General features: G+C 35.5%; 3 protein-coding genes across 6 annotated transcripts; 2 read left to right on the top strand and 1 right to left on the bottom strand.

Annotated features, from left to right (window-relative positions):
* Window positions 1-963: 963 nt before the first annotated feature.
* On the bottom strand, window positions 964-16581 carry LOC135683209 (cyclin N-terminal domain-containing protein 1). 4 transcript variants are annotated; one of them, XM_089109214.1, is made up of 7 exons: window positions 16188-16581; window positions 15336-15411; window positions 14659-14824; window positions 13666-13828; window positions 12796-13022; window positions 11247-11333; window positions 964-1096 (listed from the first exon to the last, which is right to left on the bottom strand). In XM_089109214.1, exons 1-7 carry the CDS (start codon window positions 16357-16359, stop codon window positions 1091-1093), a joined length of 897 nt encoding a protein of 298 aa, XP_088965340.1. In that variant the 5' UTR covers window positions 16360-16581; the 3' UTR covers window positions 964-1090. The 4 variants fall into 4 exon arrangements, with proteins under 4 accessions (XP_088965340.1, XP_088965339.1, XP_065054479.2 ...); XM_089109213.1 differs by having other exon boundaries at window positions 11247-11370; window positions 16188-16564; XM_065198407.2 differs by lacking the exon at window positions 964-1096 and having other exon boundaries at window positions 10792-11333; window positions 16188-16578.
* On the top strand, window positions 4980-10399 carry LOC135683212 (actin-related protein 2/3 complex subunit 3-A). Its single transcript, XM_065198413.2, has 8 exons — window positions 4980-5131; window positions 6189-6288; window positions 7483-7559; window positions 8020-8088; window positions 9041-9167; window positions 9337-9431; window positions 9681-9765; window positions 10206-10399. Exons 1-7 carry the CDS (start codon window positions 5126-5128, stop codon window positions 9741-9743), a joined length of 537 nt encoding a protein of 178 aa, XP_065054485.2. The 5' UTR covers window positions 4980-5125; the 3' UTR covers window positions 9744-9765; window positions 10206-10399.
* A 571-nt stretch (window positions 16582-17152) lies between the features above and the next one.
* On the top strand, window positions 17153-22809 carry LOC135683493 (uncharacterized). The gene is made up of 2 exons (XM_065198754.2): window positions 17153-17445; window positions 19360-22809. The coding sequence occupies exon 2, from the start codon at window positions 19416-19418 to the stop codon at window positions 21975-21977; it is 2562 nt and encodes an 853-aa protein (XP_065054826.2). The 5' UTR covers window positions 17153-17445; window positions 19360-19415; the 3' UTR covers window positions 21978-22809.
* Window positions 22810-23811: the final 1002 nt, after the last annotated feature.

The raw sequence follows: 23811 nt of genomic DNA, 5'->3' as shown, positions 1-23811 counted from the left end.
AGTGATTTGCCCCTCGATATATTATATTTTGGTACTTTTCCCCATAAAAGATGGCTGCAGTTCCAACTTTAAAAGCGTCTGTTTCGTTGAGATGATGATAATTCAAAATACTTTCAGAACAATGATATTTCAAAAAGTCGTTGCAACCTTTGACAGTACGAGCCTATAGCCTTTTCTTATTGACATCGAATTTTCAGATTCAATGAAAGTGGACAAATCTTTTCCTTTGATCACTTGCATTTTGAAAACCTAAGTACTGCCTGTTACTTAAAATGCATTTCCATTCACAAAATCAACCTATGTCAAAAGTTGTGATTGCACACTCTATTAAAAAGGTATATGCATTTGTAGTTAGTTCAATTTTCAACGGTTAAGGCGAAATTCAGTTTAAGATGCAATATCATCAATATCTTTCTTGTTAAAGATGCAATATCATTTGAAATCATTGGATCTATTTTTTGGCATATTTATGTATAACGAAGTTCGTTTTTAGATCTAAGAGGGCAAGGGCACAATTAATCTTCTCGTGAAACTCTCTCTCCTTCTCCATGTTTTTAGTTATTCCTTGATCATACCTTGGGCCGTGCATGAACATGCCTTGGTGTCCAAATGCTCTAATTATATCAAACTTCTCAGATCTAGGCATCATCATGGGTTGACACATTTTCCATCCATGCATCCACTCGTTTCTCATATGGAAAGTCTTTTCTCGGGCAATGTTTTCAAGATTCTCAAATAAAGACATATGATGTGTTTGAATATTAGCCTCTTTCTTCACTATATCATCTGGACTGTTGACATTTTTTATCCTGTTCACTTCATTTAACTGCCTTCCAGCTCCTTTCAACCGCTTTGCATTGCAATTTGTGTTCATCAGACTGAGCTTCTTTGACCTCCAGTCCCTGATTTGTTTTTCATTGATTCCCAAGTACCTTGCAGTTGCTCTGTTGCCATTTATCTCTGCGTGTCTTACAGCAGCCAATTTAAATGTTATGCTGTAGGATAACCGGCATTTTTTCTTGGGACTAGTTGCCGTACTCATCGCTCCTCAACAGCACTGGCCTGCAATTGCAACTGACATAATGCCCAGCTAGATCTGTAATGATAAGCCGCGCAGTAAAGCGTGATAGCAAAGATTCTGTAATGGTTTGGCGCTCACTGGCCAATTACAATTAATGAGTTATGACTGCTTAGGAACAAACAAGCACCCATGTGTACAGAAGATTTCAAAAAAGTAGATTGCTTCCAAAATAAAACTGACTTTGTGGCCATAACATTCTATCACTCAGAACTTGATTAATTGTTGAAGAATCCATAAGACCATTTTTGCAAATTTATAAGGAACTAGGAGCTACTTCATCGTTGTGAGTCAACACGTAAGAAGCTTATAAGCAGGTGCAAGCAAGACTGTGAAGTTAGCATGCCGTTCTTCTCTTCTGATATGTCTTATATATAACTGCCCCAGTCTTGCGTTCCGTTTATCAGTTTCCAAATACTCAAAATTTCATTCTATTTTGAATAATTACATTAGTTTTGGGTAAAATAACCTAGACAAACTTGCCCAATTCATCAAGTCGTGTTTACTCATTAAATGCATGCTCAGTGATTTCCAGTAATTGCCTGTGGGTGTTTAAGAAATCTCGTCTGCAGGAATCATCCAAGGTCCGGGATAGCACTGAATAGCTACCTTCAACAGATTATGCAAAACCTCTCTATAGCACTGATATATCGAACAAATAACAGTAAATAGATTCATTGTTGGAAACTCTTTGAATAGGCCACCATTTCCGTAGAAAATCGCGCAACAGTTGTAGCTATAAGCTCACCAGTAAAGATACTATTTGGCGTCAAGTTCTTATCAAGGTATCATTTTGATAAAGGTCGTTGTCGCCAGTTTTCAGTATTCTGCTTTCTGGAGGCGATATATTCACCATGTTCTTTAGATGCATGGATCCATTGGCTATAAAATTTTCCTCTGATTTAAAGTATTGAGTTGCATGAATCAACAAATTAACAGTGATATTATTCAATTTTCAACCGTTTAACTAGTCCAGGCGGATGAGCTTAAAGCTGCAAGTACTAAGCGATAGCCTAACCTTTCAAACACTTCACATTTTGCAAAGCGAAATGAAAAGCATATACAAAATTTTGGCAATGCTCATATCGATGTTTCTTTCTTTCGAAAATAAAGACTTCTGATTTGGATTCTTCAATTCGTCTTCAACCTTGAACCTTATTTGTATAGAGAAACTTCATAGCGCCAGCTTCCTTGGAGAAGACCAAATAGCGGGGCTATTAGAGCCTTTTTACAGCATAGCAAAGGGATTTTCTTTAATATAATAGATAGAAGATAAAATAGAAAAAAATAATCCTTATGCGAATTTGCAACAATGGTAGCATCAATTTTGCAATTATTATGTTTTAGCACTGGCTTCTGCCACCTTTCCTCCTCCGCGGCTAATCATAAAACAAACTCGCCCTGAGACAATTGAAATCGTACCAAGAGTCCATTTGGATGACCTAGATAGGTATTTTCTGACATTGTTTAACCGAATGTTGAATTAGCCCTGTTCGTTGCTTCATCATTGATTACTTGCGAGTTCCGCACGCTTGATTACGCAAAGCCGCAAACGGGTCAACTGAGTTCGCGGCTACTATTACTCCTTTGTGCTGCTGCCTTCAAGCCATAGAGCTTATCCAGATATTTTGCAAGTTGCAACTGAAATTGCTTTACCCTCTACGGAAGAACACCGTCGTTCGAATTTTAATTTATTGCTCAAATATAAAGAGCCTTTCGGGGTCTCTCTGGTAATTTTAGTCCGCTCCACATCAAGAACTAATTTCAAAGAATGCAGCTTCAGATTTTGCATCGTTCTAGAATTCTTCAGTTTTTTAACTTAATTATTCCATTGTATGATCTATATAATAAATAGAGAAGAAAGTATTTGTTTAGATCAATCATGAGACTTGACTAAAAGCTTCAAAGGCTGATATGCTTTAAAAATTTGATAAAACTAAAAATTTGCTATCTAAAATCGTTTTGAGAATAAAAGCGGCTTATGAAAGATAATTATAAAGATTGTACTTGTAAGGTTTTGCTGATTATGCGAAAAGCCTAAGATACTTGATATGAAATCTTTGATGCAAGGAATTGCACAATCTTAGGCAAGACGAGCAAGGCATGATATCAAGCCTGTATTGATGATCTGTAGATCTATAACGCAGCTTTATAATTCAAAAACCGGAATACACTTGCAATCTTCATGGGTTTATGAATTATAGATGAACCGGGGATGTTGTTTTCCGTGAGTGCTCAATGAATCTGATAGCATTACGGAATAAAAATTGTTACGCTCAATTGCAGGGCTCATGATCATTGATTAGCCTAGATATTATGTCAGTCGCAAGCTGTAACCGCAATCGCTTCGAAGACACTACATATAAACATGGCTAGCTTAAAGATTGGCGTGAAAAAGCATCGTTTGTCGTACAGTGTTATGTTCAAGCTTGCAGCCGTTCATTATGCTGAGATGTATGGTAACAGAGCAACAGCGCGCTATCTTGGCGTCAATGAGAAACAAATCAGAGACTGGCGATCAAAAAAGCATTCTCTTGTGCAATGCGACTCGAATGCGAAACGGTTGAAAGGTGCTGGAAGACATATATGTCAAATGCGGGACGATCTTCAGTTTGAGCAAGCCAAAAATCAGATGAGACTAAAGGATAATGCTGTGTATGATATTTCAAAAAATTCAAAGATTTTTTCAGCCTTTCCAGGTAAATATTTGGAGACTTCAAACTGGAATTCCACTTTTTCAATAAATGGACTGAACCACAATGGGATTTACAACATTGAAGAATATTATAAAGAGCAGAGCAAGGGCTCATTTGCAAAAAGGAAAGAAACAGACAGAGAGTTTGATTTCCACGAACGCTTTTCTTGTGCTCTAGCATTACTAGAGCTGCAGAAAGGAAATTGAATTATTTTACCTTTCTTTTATTTCTATGTTTCAGCGCAGTGTATGCAAATTTTGTATGTTTTGAGAATGTATCGTTTCTTTTACTATAAAATGTGTTGTTTGACAAATGGCTGGTTGAAACTATTAAGTGAGCCTACCGATCGAAACGTTGAAACATACAATGCAGTGGATTTTTATAACAACGAATTAGAGTATAGCTAATTACTGTAAAAAGTACAAAATTTTAAAATGTTTTATTTGATATGAAATTAATAACAGATTCGATTGTTTTTATTGTCCTTGACTCGATTAATCATCGTTAGTATTTGACGAACTTTTACGGGTTTTACGAGTTTTTACGTGTTTTAACGAGTTTTTACGAGTTTTAGCGAGAAATAAACGAGACATCAGTTACTAACCAAGTTGCTGTCAAATGTGAAAATCTATTTTCAAAAGGTTTTTAGGCAAGACAACAAGAATCGCTATATAAGGCTTCAGAAATGGGGGCTGGCTTAAATTCAGAATATGTTGTGCCTTTTGTAAAGACTCTTTGGCAAATTTCAGGTTTCAACATTGTTTGTACTTTTTCAAAATCGTTAGAATTTTTGGTATTGAAAAATTTGTGTATTTCATGGTGCCCTCATTGCTGAGGTTCTCTGACTTTCATATAGCGACATTCGATGAAATTTTCTCTGATGACATGCATGCGGTACATTTGAATTTGGGCCGTTTTGTTCTCGATGACAGTTTGCATTTTAAGTTTGGATTTGCAAAAGTGGGCAAAATAATATCAAAACTCATTACGAAATTCTGAAAGAGGGGTGACACTAAACATTCTCGAACAGAGGGGCTGAAAGTTTTAAATAAGGGGTGCTAAAAGGGCTGCAAGGTTTGTACATAGAGTTTGGTAACAGTTCAAACCTACGTTGGTAAAACAAAAGAGATTTTTCTCAGGCCAACAGGCTTGCATGATACTTTTTTGGGGAGTTTAGCCTTTTAAACCCCTGCTAAGGCTATCTCTTGCGCAGAAGCCTCGACTTCAGCTTGGCCGCCAATTTGTTGCTGTTGTTGCTTTGCTGCTTCCAACTTCCTCCTGTACAATTTTGGTGGCAGGGCTTGGTCAAACGAAGGAAGAAAGGTCTATAGCACTTCGAAACAGCCACAAAATGCCTGTGAGTTAAGTTTTATTTTTTTAACTATTTTCAGCCTAACCAATTTCAAAACAATGCTCCGTAAACTCCCTGATGAACACTGTGTTTTGGGGTGACACAATATTGAGCTCCGTTCGATCCCGATTCAGGGCTATATGCTGTCAACAGTAAATTGCCAATGAATAAGTTCTTATTAAATAAATCATTCTCTAGGAATTGTAACAAGTGTACAAGGAAGGTTTCGTTATAGGAAAGCTTTTAGAACTATGAAATACTTTTTCTGTTGACATTACAAGTGATCGCTGTCAATTCCCTGCATTTTACTCTTTATATAATATAAGCCTAGATATTGTCATCTAAAAGCCTTGTTGATAATTAGTTTTTCAGAAATTTAGTCATTAATCTGTAAATTTCTCTTAAAAATGTCATGTTTCCTTCAATTTTACTGTGTGTTGCAAGTCCCAAACTCAATAGATTGTATTTCTGTTCAATTCTATTTTGTTGATTCTTTGTTTTGGCCATTAAACATGACATCAATTAAACAATTTCAAGAAAAAATTATTGGCTTTTGGTGAATAATATGGCTAGAGTTTGGTAAGGCAAATTGCCTCCTCACCATCATTGAAGCAGCAAATTATATTCCAATGAACTTTGTAAATTTATGCAAAACGTAAAACTAAAAAATGTAAAACTATATTGGAATGCTAATCTTGGCATATCTTGGTTGATTTTGTTATGCCAACTACATTTAGCATGCCAAATGCATATTTTAACCACTGTTTTAGTTATAAAAAAATCTGTGTACCTACAGCTTTTGTTTCTAATATCATAAATTTAGTATCAATATTTCCAGGGAATGGCAAGCAATTTCTTTGTTTCATCCAAAGAAAAGTGAACCATTCCTCTTTCATTATTCACAATGCTGTTAATATTGGGCTTGATCTAGCTCTAGGTTGTAAATGTCAATAAATGCAAAAGAAGATGCTGTCTATCTATACAATGATTCTTTTTAACTCATTGCTAAGCTGTACTGTATCAGAAGATCAATGTATGTTGACCATTTTCTGTTGAATTTTAGGCCTATCATTCATCGCTGTCTGGGACTACCTCTATATGTAAGATGGCCTTGTTACCTATCAATACAAAGTTCAAAGGACCAGCACCACCAGCCCCAAAAGGTAACTTCTAGAAATGTATTTCTTTTGGAATTTGTTACCTGATGGTAATGGTGTTTCAACATAAATAAAAGAATGAGTATCATATGGCATGATATCAATATCAAGGGAGTTGTGGCTCCCAGAAAAGGGCCTGGAGAAAGTGATCATTAGGGGGCCGCTCATTTGTATGACATCTCCAATCACAAACCACAGGTCGCCAAAAATGGTACGTACCTGCAAACTTTGCACCTATGAAAAATTTAAAAAAATACCAGTTTTTATCATCTTAAAGGTTCATTGGCTGTATTTGTTGGGGTGTATCCCCTTTTCTCCAACCCTAGTCTCTTTAAGACTGCAAAAATTGTGGATGGTAGGTCCCTGCACTGCGAGCAAAGTGAGCAGAAAATTTTTTTTGGCCAACCCCTTTAAGTTAACATCAAGTACATTTCAGAGTGTTTTTTTGCAATCGTTTACCTAGTTTGACTTTTTCTAGGCATATTTTGCTGCATTTCTTTAAAAATCTGTTCTTAAATTGGAATTCCTTGCTTTAAGAGGCCCCCTAGACCTTGAGGCCCTGGGACAGTTTGCCCCTTCCTTGCCCCCCTCTTGGCAGCTCTATTCATATTCCATGCATCTCTTACACAGAGGCCTGTTTGTCCTGGGTTTTATGAACTCACTACGGGAAATTCCCGGTGTCCCACCTAGTCAGAACACCCCTGATCAAGATGTGCTTTTATTGTTTGGTATATTGAATAAGATTATCAAGCATATTTTTCATGAATCTCAATCGTGAAAAAAGCATGAAGCATATATTGAATTCTTCATCATTGCTCAAAGCAACTTTTTTGCAGTCATTAAACCAAAGCTTTGCAGTAGCGTCCCAACTGGAAATCATTTAGGGGGTTTGACGGATTTAGCACTTTAGTTTTCAATTCCTTATATCAATTCTCAATGATCCTGTTTAGCAATAAAATTTGCAAGCATATAGTACCATAAGTGTTATGAATCATGGGAATGCTTTGAGGAAGGGTTTTATGATTGTTGTTTGTTGTTTACTTTCTGTGATAAGAAATTTGTTAATTTCAGGCAATTATGACAGACAGTAAAACTATTATTTCATTATTGATATCTAAATTGAAAAAGGACTTTAAAGAAATATTTTGCCTCTACTTAATATGAGAATAAAAGTGTTGAAATATTTGTTTCTCTTTTTAGACATGGCATTTGACGTCATAGATGAGACTCTGAATTACTTCAAAGCAAATGTCTTTTTTAAGAATTATGAAATCAAGGTAAAATTATGTTGTGTTGAACTTTTCTTTCTTTCGTGATATCCTGCCAATCTTTGTAAAATAATGTTTTATTATTTGTTCCATATAAATTGCACACTTTTTGTTGCAAGGCAATACCAGTGTAGTAATTTGAAATGGTAAATTATTACCTTTTAGGCTTAGCAGTATTGCATTAAGGGTAGAACTGAGAGTAGCCACTTAGAACCATCCTGTTTTATACACCAAAAGTGTGTACAGCTATGCCAAACTGACAATGAGAGATCGATAAACATTAATTTTCATATCCTGTATGAGTTGTTTTTTATCATTCTGTCTGATGGTGGGTGAAATATGATGCCCCTATGTGAAATATTGAAATTAGCAATAACAATAAATGTGAAATATATCAGTAATAATTATGCATGAGACTGTAAATTTAACAATTCATTATTTATATCAATTTTCATTAACTTTGTTGTAGAGTGAAGCTGACAGAGTTTTGATATATCTTACTCTTTATGTCACTGAATGCTTAAAAAAGCTGCAAAAGGTGATTCAGTTTTAAATTTTCTTGCGTTTTGTCCCTATCTTTCAAATGATTCAAAAATCTTTTTTTGAAAGCTTCATTTTCTTTTCAAAATTTAATCTTAACTAAGGAAGGAAATATCATTTTGGCAATGATATTCTGTAGCACACCAAAAATTGTCCACTTATGGATATGATAATAACCAAATATTTTCAACATTTTCTGTATAATTACTCCTATTACTGGTGGTGTCACATTGAATCTGAGAGAAAAATGTTTGGGGAGGATAATAAGCTAAGCTTTTCATGGCTTTATTCCTTTGCTTTGAAATGTAATAAAAAATTTGTCATGGGCATTTCCTGTTTATAACATATTGGTTGCTATTGGTAAAAGGGCATTTTCTGGCAGTTAAAAGAGCAAGTTTTAGAAGTTTTTGTTCTTCTCACACCTACCAATGACTGGCAAAGCAAAGCTGAAAATTTTATGTAATTGACCAAAGTTAAATTTTTAGCTAAGTTGAAGCTTTGAATCAAGTATTTTCTTTTTGTAACATATTCTAGTCTGCATAGTGATTGCATGTAATTTAAGAAATGGAATACTTCTTCTAATTTAATTAAATCATTGCCATCTTTTTCAAGGACTGCATGTAATAAGGCTAAAATGGATGCAAATGATGTTTTTCGTTTCCACAGCCATTCAATTTGCTGTGAAAGTTGCTTTGCATAAATTAAAAATAATTAAATTTTGGAATCACTAATCAAAGGAGATTTTTGCAACATAAAATCATTGTAAATTTTTGAGTAAGATTTTTAAAGTGTATATTTTTTGAACAGGTATATGCAAAGTATACCTAAACATAGCAAAGTATTTGATGTTTTTTTAGTTTTGTTTCTTTCAATGTGTTTGATACCTGTTTTCTTCTGATAGATGTTACTGAGTTTGTTTTCTATAAAGTAATACAGTAAAATATTTGCAGATTGGGTCTAAAAATGTTGCTGTGAAGGAAATGCAGACATTTGCAATTCTTGACTTCCCTCTACCTGGAAGTCCTGGATTTCCTTTAAACGCAATGTATGGAAAACCAGAGAATAAAAACGAAGAAGGTAAGGAAAGATATGATATCTGTGAAGAGCTCACAGTCCACAAGTAGTATATATATAATAAACTTCTACATCACAATATTTTTACCATGCATTGATACTTATTTTGATCACAATGGCAGGATCAAATTCTCTAGAGATAATGGAAATTTTGATTTTTTTCATACTGCAGACATGTGTCGAGGATACTTGGTGCAGCTGAGACAAGAACTTGGGCAGCGTCTCATCGAAAAAGTTTTCGATCCCCAAACAGACAAGCCAAGCAAGGTAATTAAATCATTGTGAAAATGACAAGAATAATTTACTAAAATCTTTCTGTCTTTTTGTTAGTCAGCTCACCGTTGTAAGTTTTGTAAGTGCACCTTTGTAAGTTTTAGTGACTCATAGCTGAGGAAAACTACTTATTTTCTTATTTAACTGAAGCTCTTTTCATATCTAGCTCAAGATTTTTATGTATGTAAGCATGGATATACTGATATATGGACTTCTAAATGAAGATTTATCTCTTTCTTGCAGTGGTGGATGTGTTTTATTAAAAGGAAGTTCATGGATAAATCACTTTCAGCACCAGGCAAATAAATTGATACCTGTTTACAGCAAGGTGTGGATTTTTTCTTGATTGTAAATCAGTATATGCTACATTTGAAATCTCTTTTTCGTCTGTATGTTCAGTTTTATATGATTTACTTGCATGACATTTTCCATGTATAAGTTTTTTGCATATGGCAATTAACCAAATAAGTTTTTGGTACCAAAAAATTTGAAGAAAGCTTGAAAAAGGAAAAACTTTATGGAAAATAGTCTATCATTCTTTTTTGCATAGAATTTTTTAAAGGAGGGTTTTTATTTGAAAAACTATTTGAAAAAGGTCTCAGAATACAGCATCAATAGAACAGAGAAAAATGTAAGCAAAATTGAAGCTACAAAAGTAAAATATATTGAACTTGTTGTGAAGACAATTACCATGGAACAATATTGATATTTGGCAGAATTTGTTATGAAATTTGAACATTTAAACAATACAGTTCAATTACTTTGTAGGGATGAAACTTTTATGGTACATTGCATACAGAAACAAGGACAGTTTCCAGTCATTGGTTGGTCACAAGCTGTAATATTGTTACGGATAATTATTTTAAACTTAACTGTAAACTGATTAATCTAAATACCTTTTGTAGTTACATTTGCCCATTTTTGCATGTTATAGCAACATAAAAATCGTTTTATTGGCATCATGTGTTTGTCTTTTATCTTGAAATTTTCTTTTCAACCCTGAAATCCTCGTTGACAATGAAATGATGCTAAGCTTAATGAGAAATATTTTTCCTTAGAAGAACCTTTAATAAACCATTATTAGCAGTGCTGTGCATTAGCAGTGCTGTGCATTAGCAGTGAACCTTTAATAAGGGCTGTTTTTCTCTTTAAATTGAAAAGTTTTGGGAAATATTCTTCATGGGTACAGGCAATTTCTGTTGAGCATTAATGATAAATTAATCAAATCTTGGAGGTTGTAGTGACAGAAATTGCATCAGTAGCTTTTTGTGTGTTGTCTTATGACCAGGCGACATTTTTGTCTTTTTGGCAAGGTGCAAGAGCCACAGTTAAAGTGCAAACAATTTTCTTGGAATACAGTTTCTCTGAGTCAGCAAAAGAACATACAGCAGCACCACTGTCAATATCTATGAAGTCTTCGAATTTTTGCAGGTGTTGCAATACTTTTTTAGCATAATCCGGCCTGGCCATTTGGGGAGAGCCATAGCTCTTGCTCCCCTCAAGGCTCCTCTTAAATACTGCAGATTGCTCTCCTGAACTGTTTGAAAAGCAAAGTGGTCTCCTTGAAATCAATGCCCCTTTTTTCTATTCGTATTCATCTATACCTCACCTGGGTATTCCCAGGAGAACCCCCTTGCTGCTACTCTATCAAAAGTTATATTAGACTCCACCTATGCCACAAAAGATAAAAATCTGTTGTGAAATAAATTGAACTGCATATGACAAGAGACAGTACCCTGTCTGCCAGAACATCGTAATTTCATAATGGCTATGATAAGTTTATGCATGAAATTGTAGGTCAGTAATTACCTCTGTTTGTAATTTCCTGTTCATTTTAATCTTCATCCTCCAGAGCTTCCCTTGTAATAATTTTGGAGAAATCAGCAATGTCTTTTTCTGGGATTTTAGTAATGTTGAATAACTGATTTGCCACCTTCAAAAAAAATGTGCTGTCTAAACAACTCACATAGTTCTTAATTTTGGAACTTTTTGTGAAGTGGACAAAAGTAAAACCAAATAATACTATAGCTCAATCAAACAACAAATACTTGTTTTATCCCCTCAAAGAAAAAGCAACGGATTGCCATTTCATAAAAACAAAATAATCATGGAGTCAAATATGTTATAGTTTTTTCTTTAGTATTGGTTTTTAAGGATGATTGTACAATTTCATCTCTTATTATTTCGTATTTTGTGCTTTTTTGGATAATGTCTTGTGATGTGTGAAAGAAAATTTGATCGAATATATAAGGGTATTCTAGAGGGGTAAGCAAATATATAAGGGTATTCTAGAGGGGTAAGCATTGCTATTATTTCCGTAATTGTTCGTTACCCTATTGAGATTATAGATATCATAATTGCTTGAAGATTGGTGAATGTCATTACTTGTATAAAATATATTCGATGCAAAAAATAAGTCGAGAAAATATCTATCCACTGACAAGAAAAATTATCGTAGAAAACCTACAACAATTATGAATGATGGATTTAACTTGCTTAAAATCGGGTTTAAACCGCGCTAAACCCAGGGACGGGAATTACGTGGGTGTGGGAAGAGAGCCCCTAGCTTTCGCAGTTTAAACACAGTTTTTAACACTTTGATCGGTACATTTTGTCAGTTGTCGGCAAATTTACTTGTTTTTCGAGATTTTGACTCTATTCTCTTCAGTTTTTCCCTTCTAAGGTAACCATGGGCGTAAAATATAAAAATGATAGAAATGAGAAATGAAACTGAATTTCGCTTCTACTTGCATGAAAAAAATAAATCAATATAAACCTTTATCCAGATACATTCAAAACAGAGACTAGTTCACGTACAAGTTCAAATTTATATATTTAGCTTGTTGCATAAAAGTTTTATCTAATCATAAATGTTACATTATCACGGAACCGGTTGGGATAGGTAGATAATTCTTTGTTCGTCCTGGAAAATAATTTTTGTCATACTGATGATTTCTCAAAATTATTTAAAGCTCTTTGAAGGCATGCTGAAAATTTGACGAAAAAAATGCTTTGACATCCAAAAATTTGTATGTAACAAGCGAGCCAGCTCCAGCACGAAAGAAATGCCAAATTCCGAAAAGTTATTAATAAAAGAATGGTTCAAAACAATATCCTTTTATTTAGCAGATCTGACTGTATTTCAAAGCATATAAAATAGCCTAAGCTGTTTAAAAATACTCTGTTGTAAAATATGTCTCCATTTATAAAAAATTACTTTTCAATACCTAGCTATGGAAAACAGATTCTAAAACATTCTGCGCTTGCAGAGGCAAAAAGGTTATTTCCATTAGGGGGTTACCATCTCACTGTCACTTCGAGCTTGATATCTTATTGAATTCAAAATATAATATCTTACCACACCAGAGCAGTCCGTATTCAAAATATCAGCGGCAGAAAGAATGATGGATGTGGCAAGCAGCAGATAGTCTGCACCAAGTACCGAGACATCATGCCCACTGACCTCATTCACTGTTAATTTGCACAACTTTTCCAGCATCTGCCTTCTCTTTAAGTAGAATGTGTCCAGTAATTTCAAGGCAACCTCGTGAATTAGTTTGACTTTTATGTTTGCATCATTGAGACCTGTGAGAATACGGTATGTTCAAAGTAAGTTATGATAATACACTATGAAGTGTTTTTGAGTACAGAATTGTGTGCTTTTGAGAAAAGGCAGAAAAGGTGTTCGTTAGATAAACTACGTTTGAACTGGAAGGTAATGTAGAAAAAAAACGACGAGCAATTGGAGAATGTATTTTTATTGCAGTTCCTTAGAGCAGCTTGATTAGCGCTTTAATACAGTACAGTACTGCAGGATGGATGGAATGACCGGGGGCGCCCGAGAGCAATAGGCACAAAAGAGATTGTTCACTGCTAAAATAGGTTTGTGTCCCCTCCCTCAGCCCAAGAACAATAGTAGCTACAGCCCTGCAAAACTGAATTTTGGTAAACATTTCTAAATATGCCTCACTTAATGCAGGCAACTACCTGGTGAAGAAGTCTTAATATTACGAGATTCTGTTTAGGAACGTAAAGGGAAAATATGTGTGCCTTATGATCGCATTAAGCATGAAACTGGGAGTAGCAACTTAGAACCGTCCTGTTCTAAACACTAAAAGCGTGTACAGCTCTGCATAAACAGTATCGAGCACTTTATGACAGACCGGTAATAAGAAGAAATTTTTCTTTAATTTTCAACTTTACTTTTATGGAAAGGACCCATACTTACCTAACACCTCTAAAAGTGTTTCGAGGAAAACCAGCGGTGTTGGCACAGATATGCGAAATTCAAGAGTCTTCAGCAATCTTATTTCAGATTTGATAACGCTTGCAGTTGTATAATGGTACCCAAGAGATGCCAAAATCCTCTTTGCCTTTGATGGGCTCAAAGCCTGTGACAGGGAGAAGAAGCGTGAAAGTTGTGCGAAAAGACGCTTTGGATGTCTAAAAATGAGCATATTATATCCCCACGAGAAAAGAGAGGAAGAATAGTTTCCTAAGAGAGTCTCGTTTAATGTGCTTTTTGGAATTCTTTTCAGGTGACCCTTAAGCAACACAGAATGATGGAAAAAAATAAGCGTGTAGTGAACACATTCCATAATTATGGACCCTATGATATACATTTACCGTAAATCCTCGAATTAGCCCCCTGGGGGCTTTTTCGAGGGGGGGGCCAATTCGAGGATTTATGGTATTCGCCAAAACAAGTTTGTATAATACAATAATAGAGACAATTACTTAAAAATGCAAAATCACATGCAAAGAAGCTGGAAAAGAGATCTCCTTGGAATACGTGCACAGATGTATATTATAATACATCTTCTATAGCAAACAGATACAATAAGATCCAAGTGCCACATGTTGAGATTTTGAGCAAACATGGGGTGTTGTTACGTGTAAGGTATAATAAGCCCCCCGCCTGATTTCGTAGCCAATTTATAGACAGCTGCTGTATAGAAGCATCAACTTAAAGAAGGGCCTTCGTATATTGTAGTTCGTCGGACTCCATCATCTTTCGCTTTATTTTATCCTCACTTCATCATAGGAAATGAAAAGATGTTTCCAAAGACGGGATTCAATGCATTCAGATGAAACAAGATTTGTTGCTACAATAAGACCTTGACTAAATCTTGAGTCAAGAAATACGACGAATATGCTAAATGAAAACAAGACTATGCTATCTACAGCTATAATACAAAAAAATCAAACATCTTAACGACACCTTGTAATGTGAAGCCAACTTGCTAGATACTTGAATGCATGTGACAGCTCTCAGGGGTAATTGTTCCTTTACTCGTTGCTCCACATTGTTCCAGTCAGTTCGTCTATCTTTGCCTGATGAGTTTTTGACAGTCTCGTATAATTCTGATACATGCTTTCCCATGAACCTAAAATCAGCACCCATCAATCACACTTTTAGGCAAATGAAAGAATTCTAGGGTAATATCAAGCCATTTTTTAACAATAAATAATCGAAAGCAGAATGTGACCATATTCAAAATCTGGGTTTGTGGCAGTCATCAATTTAATTATTTTCCAAAAGAACTTATACGGGTTTAGCTGGAGGCTGGAGTATGTTTATTGACGCAGCTTTCCCGCTTATTGTTCCTAGGCGGTTCAGTTATAGAATAAATCCGGGGGGTGGCTGGGTAGGCTGTAGCCCCCCTACTTTTCGTTAAAGTATGATATCAAGGTTGTGGCATTGTGGCATCAAACATACTGGTGGCAAACTATGTAAGGAGCCCTCCCCACTTTTCTAGAGCCCCCCCCCCCCCCACTCTAAAATGTGATCTGGCGTCCCTGTTGTTTTAATGCGCACTGAATGAAATCATGATTCAGTTCAGTAATAAAGTAGCTAGCCAAATAGCTTTGGTAGCAAAATATATAACACACGTTTACCTGTCAAACAATTCAACTGCCACGAATCTTGTTACTGGTGGAAATCGGAGCTGCTGACAAAGTCGAAGTATGAATTCTGCAATTTAATGTCATTTATTATGAAAGAATAGAACGTTAGAATGTTAGAATTACATTACAGAGTACCAGGCCAAGTCTCAAGACTAAAAAAATCGACTGCATAATCTTTTGCAATTATCATGGGCTCCGAAAAACATTGGAAAATGGTGAGATAAGGGAAAATTTAACATCCATGACAAAATATTTTGAAAAAAGCTCCATGCTGCTCCGGCCCCCCTTCGTCGGAGGTTCTTGTTAGGTCCTGTAATTATTGCGCTTACCTGCTATTTTCAAAACATTTTATGTGTCCTTAGATCATTTACTACAAAATACAGTGACTTCAAAATTAAATATACGATACTCTGATAATGAGTTACTTGGGAATCAGCATAAACAGGATAATAATAATAATAATAATGAAGAGCAGTAGTTTTTCATCTCAGAGCACTAACTTTCTATAAACAGCAAATTACTAAATGACCTTCACAGAACATTGAAAGGACGCCGAGAGGCTGAAAGCTCTTCTCAAAAGTAAAACTTAACCTACAGCACTCCTAAGCCATTTTTCAGGATGCTTTATTTTTTTTCATTAAGACTTATCATGCACGAAAATATAGTTTTTGATGTTAAAAATCAAATCACTATAAAAATTGCTTCACACCTCAAATATTTAACAGAAATTCATATCATACTATGCAATTGTTTGATATTTAAGGGTTAAAAGCAAAGAAATTTATTCATTTTCTTTGTGCGACAGTAAACATGACTTTGCGAAGATCTATTAAACTTTTTTACCAACTGGACTCCCTTCTTTAAAAAAACCAGAACATTCCGTTGCCGTCTCGATCAGGTGATCGTTTTCTTGCGCCAGTATGTTAAGAGATTCTTCAAGCACTTCTCTGGATAAACTAAATTCTTCATGATTAAACATCGGCTCTGACGGTGTCGCAAAAATTTTTGATATCATTTTCTTCTTAGTTGTTTTGGCCTAAAAAAGATGTTCTTAGCACAGCTGACGAGAGACTGAATTACGCGCCAAAAAGTGGACTGGGGCAAGAGACTCAGCATTTTGTCAGCAAAAGTTTCGACTGATCAACTAAAAAATTTAGTTTAGAAGTTTTTGATTAAAAGATCAAGTTTAGAAGTTTGATAATAGTAAAGATTAGTCGTTTTGTCTAAAATTGGCTTGATGAAATCTATCTTTGCCAGAGTATCTTGTACAAATTACGATTTTTATTAACTTCTTATGATTTTGACTTATGAATTTCAACCATTGCTTTTGAATTTGACTGTTTACACAGGTTACAAGTGTTTTACAAAAAACACTGTATAAGAAAACTATTGTAAATCAGTGGTGCCATGGGGGCTCAGCCCTCCTTGCTAAATTCAACGTAGATTTTAGCCTTAACAAGCCAGTACATGCTTGGTTAGGCAAATTTCCTACCTGGCAACGTGAATTAATCCTTTATCGTGCTATAACCGCTATAGATTTTTCATGAATGAGCAATTTTTATTTGCCTTTTACAGTCAGTAAATGATTTTAATCATTTAAATAGACAAGAGAGAAACGCTAACACAAATTAAGCATTAAGGGTGTGATTATGGGTGTGTTCTTGGGTGTGACTTCTGGAAGTTTCCTAGTGCACAGCCATCCCCCCTTCCGAACTATTTAGGACTGTACCCCTGCTCTTAATGTAGAAGGTCGAAACACTTAAGAAGCCTATACTTCTATAGCAGGGATATCATTGTATCAAGAAGATTTTTCTCTTGTGTGTTTTTGTATTTAATTTTTCTTCTTTGTTTACGGCAACAGCAGCAACAACAACTCTACAACAACAATAACAATAAGACGTTGTTTTGGAGAGGGAGAAAAGAGGAAGATTTGAAGGGTAACGGCTTTACATTCAGGAAAGTAGCAAAAACCGCTTCTAAGAGAAAAGATCTTCCTGCTTTGAAGCAGTCAACTGATTTCTGTAGTAGAATTTGACATTATTGGCAGGGTTTCCGAACACCTTCATCAAGCTAATACTAATTTTCTAGACTGTATGTAGCGGTATGTATTGTGTTAATCATTATGTTAATTGCTAATTGCTATCGAATCAAATTTTGGATTTCTCCTGTCACCAAAAATGTTATTTCTGTCAAATTTTTACTGAAGATTAATGCACTCAATGGTGTATCACACTGCTTATTCTTCTTTTTGAGTTGAATGGGTTACTCCCTTCCCGGCAGTTTCCAACGAGAGAGCAAAATTTCAGCGTGCAAGTGTTCACTTTGGTATAAGTGTGCGATTCAATTGTGCACCTTAGTGCCATGCGTACAATTATTATACTAGAGCCAAAGGATCTCAATTAGGAAGCAAAAATGAACGAAAATAAGAAAATGCGCATGATTTATAGTTATTTTGTTAGCAAACCAGTGCAAGATTGTGTCAATTTTGAGGAAGTTTATTACTTCATTTTCCCTAAGCGATAGGATGCCACACCCTTTACCCCTGGTAGGTGCATTTTAGAAAAACATTTAAGCTGTGGTCTGGCCCTTGAAATTAGAATTTTGGTCACTAACAAAGATCAATTTAAATGTTGTTTGGTGAAGTGTTACTTTGTCAGTGTCTCTTTGTGTTTGATCTCGGCCTTCATAAAGACAATTGAGGTTTTCAAGAAGCTTGTGTCAAAAAACTTGTGTATAAAGCTACTCTAAATATTTCTGCCTCATCTTCTGCATGATCACCCTCTGCCTAAGTTATGCAACAGAATGACTTGATCACCTGTCATTTTAGTACTTGCTCCATGCTTGAGCCTCCCCCTACCGAATCTGCCATAAAAAGCTGGGTGCCTTTATATTCCCTCAATTGAGGTGTTATTATGGTTCAATTACCATGGGGATAAAACAATGTAACCCATTTATAAGCCACCCTTGATTTTAAACCACAGTAAAATGTGCAAAAAGTTCATAAGCAGCATCTTAAATTCAAATAAATTTTGTTTTGATTGCATTACAGAACACTCTTAAGCAATTGTCAAGGGACATCAATCATCCTCATGTATGATTTCCTATCAAAACATCACACAAGTCATTTCAAATGTTTCCAACATCATATGTTTCTTTGGGAGTGTTACCGTATCATCACTAAAATCCCTGTTGAAATGAAAAGCACTATTTTTAAGAGTATAACATACATTCTTGAAGAAAATATTTCAAGAGAGTTTATGATAAAATTATAGTAGATCTAGATATGTCTCCAAGTACACAAAGAACTTGTTCAAGATACTCACAGTTCCCTCTCAGAAAATCATTTTAATTTTAAAGGCTGTAATGTGAGGCAAGACAACTGATGAGTTTTTGACCAAAACTTTGCTTGTTCAAAATAAATACAGAAGGTCTTAAAATATTTTTTAGAAGTTTAATATCCAAAAGTTTTCCCATCTGAAAACCTTTACCTTAAATTTATGTTTGTTTCTCCTAATTCTTATCAATTACACAACTTGTTTATCTCGTGGTGGAATTCTCTTCATTCAGTAATTCAGAATAAAGACTTGCAAAGTTAGAAACAGGAAAACACAACTAATAACCTTATGGCTACAATTTTCTTAAAGAACAGAATGCAAATTTTTTGGAACAAAAAAAATTTCCATGTACTTACCATGGCTAAATCTACTTTGAATAAAACAATTTACATACCTTATATTTTGTTATTAGTGGGATTTGAAATAGAAATAAGGACTCTTTTTTTAATTATAATTTTACAACATCAAATTAAAATAGAACCTGTCTTGCATAAGCTGCCTAGTGGTCCATTTTGAGTATCCATGGGCCTGCAGTGGCAAAGAATGAGTATAAGTATAAATATTTCTGAAACTAGATTTAAACTATATTTCTAAGATTAACTTATGTAGACTCTCGCATCCAAGGTAGCTGTTGTGAGCATCATTATTTGTTCATATATTGAATCCTGTCACCTTCGTAGGTTTGGAAATTACTACCATTGCAGCAATTGTAAATTGGAGCAAGGGAGGATACAAAATGCCAAGAAAGATTAGGATTAGATTTGATCCGAGACGGAAAAGGGAGCAACAAAGAATGCATAACAGAGCTAGAAAAGAAAGAAAAGCTTTGGCTACTAACCGCTCAAGCTTTCTAAAAAATGAGAGAAAGCGTTATGACACAAAAATTCGCGACATGATAAAGAAGATGATTGTCTTCCAAGAGAAAGAGGTATCAGAAATACCTCTAGAAATTGACGATCTACAAATTATTTTACCATTTTACAACGCTGTAGTGAAACGTTCCAAACAGCCACTACCTAAAGAAAAGTGCTATTTCAAACTCCAAAGACTTTTCCTATTTGAGCAAAAGTCACAGGCAAGAGGACTACCAACTTTTGATGAAGATATAGCTCTTTTACTTGCATCACGTTGCATATTTAGAGAAGGGGAAGACACTTTAGAAACTCATCTAAGGAATTTAGCTAATGGTATTCCTGTTCAGATCGATAATTCGTTGTCTGAAGATGAATCTCAGCCAGTAGATTCAGCACAGGCAGACAAAGCCGAAGATGATGACAACTGTCAACCAAAAGGGACGGGAGAGCCAAAAAAGCCAGATGATGATGCTAACTGTACAACACATGAGCCATCTGTAGACACAGACAAGCTTGAAAATGGTATTACTAGAGCTCCAAATGTATTTATAAAAACTGGAAAACCGAGAAAAACAGGTAAAAGTGTGCCGCTTTGGAAGATGCAAGAAAACATGCAAAGGCTTAGAAAACAAGAAAGCTTAGCCAAAAGATCCCTCGTGTCTGACTCGCAGGTTTCACCTGATCTCGTCAAAGTTTCATTACCATCAACGGGAACAATAGTCAGTAATGGATTTGTGCCTGGATCTATAAACTCTTGTCAGTACAGTCAATCAAATGTTTATAACACAGGAACGCCTCAAGCTTTTGGGAAACTGCTACCTACGTTTGGAACAGTTAACGGTCGAACAGTTCCTTTAAACATGAATCAAATCATTACTGGGAAGTATTTCGATCAAGGAAATAGCTTTTCTATAGCACGTGAACGTGCTCTTAATACATTTGGCAAGGCAGTTGCACCCCAAATTCAAAATGGACAGAATCCTAGGATGGAGGTGGAGAAAGTTGACACAAGTACTCCTTCTTTTTCGCAAGGAGTGGCACGTGATATGATCCATGGAAAACGCAACCACGAAACGAAACTCCAAACAGAAAACGGTCCTGCTGCTGAAGCAGAAGAACTTAGAGCACACTTCAAGGTATTTTCACAATCTGTTTCGGAATCAAACGGTGTGCCAATAACCGCACGAAAATCAATTCGCGATAAATATCGTTACGTAAAAGTGGGACATAATTCTGCTGGTACAGAGCTATGTGTAAACAAAAAATTAAGTATACAAGCTAGCAACATGAATTTAACAACACATAAGACATATTCCAATGACTTTGACCTTGAATATTCCAAAAAGCGAAATGCTCAGAGAATTAGTACAAATATTGATAGAAATGACACAAAACAAGGAAAACATTTTGCACAGGAAATAGAAAATGCCTCTAGTCCGTTAAGATCAATCAATTGTAATCCCACTGTTTCAAAAGTAATGAAAAAGCCAAATTTTCAAAACAGAAGTCCCGACATAACAGGAATTGGTGCAAGTATACCATACGTATTTAAAGACGCTGGCGATGATCGGTCAAAGTCTGCTAGAGCAAAAGAACAAGGGCATGAAACAAGAATATCGCAATATTTATTTATAGATAGACATGAATCCTTAACTGCACAACAAACACACCTTGAAAATCACGAAAACACGAATCCTCAGCAAGATCTTAGCAGATGTTTCATTAGAACAGAAGAACAAAGAAGTGAAAAAAGAGCCTCAGGGTTTAAATCTTTCGAAATAATCAATCCGTCACTTACTGAGCCGAAACCATTCCGTGACAAAGATGAAATTGTCCATACTGAAAATGATCAGGATATTGGAAAGAAAGCAACTCGAAATGATATAAAACCACAACAGTTTTTGTTGAGAAATGACAGCAATTTAAATGAAGATGCAAGTGGCAATTATAAAGATGACAGTGGAAAAGAATCAGCTGAAAATGGGACAAAAGTGCCACCGTTGATACATGAAGAAATACCAGGAGATGTGCCACAGATATTTTTGGAAGAGTTTTATGGTGTAAAAGTGGACCAGAGAACATCAAGCGTGTCTTGTAGTACAGAAAAAGCTGAGAATGGCAAGGCAGCATTAGAGCATTTATCAAGAGAAGAGAAAGACTACCTAACTAGAGAATATGATGCCGATGATGAAAGTGAAACGTCAGAAGATGTGCCGGAAATATTTCTGGAAGAGTTTTGCGGTGTAGTTGTAGACCAGACAAATACAAGAGAGTCTCGTAGTACCGAAAAATCTGAAAATGGCACGGCAGTAAAAGAGCATTTATTAAGAGATGAGAAAGACTTCCTAACTTACGAATATGATGCTGATAATGAAAGTGAGCTCGATGAAGATAACAATGGTGCATGTGGATCACCTGCAAAAAAAAGATGTTCCAAAGTGTGACAAAAAGACACCCAGTTCTTTTGATGCTGTGCGACTAGACGAGCAATTTTCTGCGTCAAATGGAAAAGTAAATGAAGTTTGCTTTACCAAGGTACCACTTTTGAATACAAAAACTTCTGAACCATTATTCATTGCTGAAGAAGATTCGAAAACTTTGGAAAACGCGAACCATACCTGTTCAGACCATAAGGAAGTTAGCCAAGCCCGTAAGAAAACGACAGTGGTTGACTCCGGAATGGAATAACACAATTTACCAGGTTCTCAACCATATCACAGGAAGAAGGGCCCAGGAATGAGCAGACTAAAATCTTAGAGCAGTTCATTCAACACCTCTAGACTGTTAACGTCTTTCTGATACTCTTTCTAGTTAAAACTGTATCATAAACACGCAAATCTTAGCTTAAGGCAACGATGCGTCATGTCTCCTTAATTATTCGTTAACATTGCTGATCATATCAAGGATGATGGAATAATCCTCGTGTACTGATTTCTTCTTTTTCTGACAATTCTGATAGTAAATACATCACGAAATGTGAAGTTTAAGAAAAGATACCTATACAAGAATTGAAATAGGTCAATCATAAATTGGAGCACACGACAAGTATGCCCAATCTGTGCTGAATTCCTTTACAGAAAATTAAAACCGGAGTCCAATTATTGAAATCAACTCCTCTTGTGTATAAAGTCTCTGCTGTACGCATGATATTTGTAGAAATTTCAAAGTTGTCTGACATGTCTGAAAGTATTTATCGCTCGTACATAAATTCATACTATGAGCAACCAAATCGGGTGTAAAATGCTTATCAGCATCAAACATAGGGTGTAATTGAGACTTCTATACAGGCACGTAAATAATAGGGGGGCGTGGGGGGCGTAACGCCCCCCAAAGTTTGGAAAATCCAGTTACAGTTGGAAAACGTAACGGTTGACTTGGAATTTTTTTCTTAAGACCACACTTGTGAATTTTATATTTTAAGAAGTTTTTTTATTTTAAATATAAAAATTCTAAACATTAAAATTCACAGGCTGAAGCTGACCCATCCAATCGTTTTCTATTGTGAATCCCGTCTCCACTGGATCCAAATTGCACACTTGCCCCGTTTTCTTTTTCTTTCTTTCTGACGTGAGTTGAATCAAATTACGATCAGGCAAGGTGAACTTACGGATAAGAAACTTGAAACTTACAGTTTGGAATAATAATACCCGCATTGATCAGAAAATATTAGAGTGGGAATTTTTTTAGAAACTACGAGTAGTTAATTCAATAAAAGATTAAGAATCTTTCAGTACTAAAAATTCTCAACGCTTCTTATAAAAAACGAGTTTATGCTAAACTCCCCCTGTTATTTGTTAATGTCCTTGAGTCCTTATCATAAATTCCTATGACAAAACTGCTGTGGAGCAAGAACACATTGCAAAAACTGCAGTGGCGAAGCCAAAGGTCGTGCCTTTCGTGCCCGGCACGACCATAAACTTCCAAAAGTAAGGTTTTCACATATTGGCAAAAATTTATTTTGCTCCGCGAAAAGTTTTGAAATATAGACAAAAATTAGTCGTATAATCGACAAATCGACAAAGCTTATCGCGCAGACATAAGTGAATTCTACTCGAATCGCCCAGGGCCCCTGGAATTATTTCAGGAGCGGAGTAGAAATCCACAGGGTTTCATATTGGTCGTGCCCAAAATCTGGTACCTTGTGATTTGGTCGTGCCCAACAATAGAAGCTTCAATTGGACAGCCTATGTTTGGTCGTGCCCAACAATAGAGAAAAACAATGCTAGTCGTGCCCTCAGAAATGAGCACGACCTCGTCATAATAATAATAATAGTTGAG

Source organism: Rhopilema esculentum, chromosome 7 (assembly GCF_057945365.1).
Source record: "Rhopilema esculentum isolate cy_ngs chromosome 7, ASM5794536v1, whole genome shotgun sequence".
Classification (NCBI taxonomy): Eukaryota; Metazoa; Cnidaria; class Scyphozoa; order Rhizostomeae; family Rhizostomatidae; genus Rhopilema; species Rhopilema esculentum.
The sequence above is the reverse complement of the archived record's forward strand: the minus strand, read 5'-3'. Positions and strand labels throughout refer to the sequence as shown.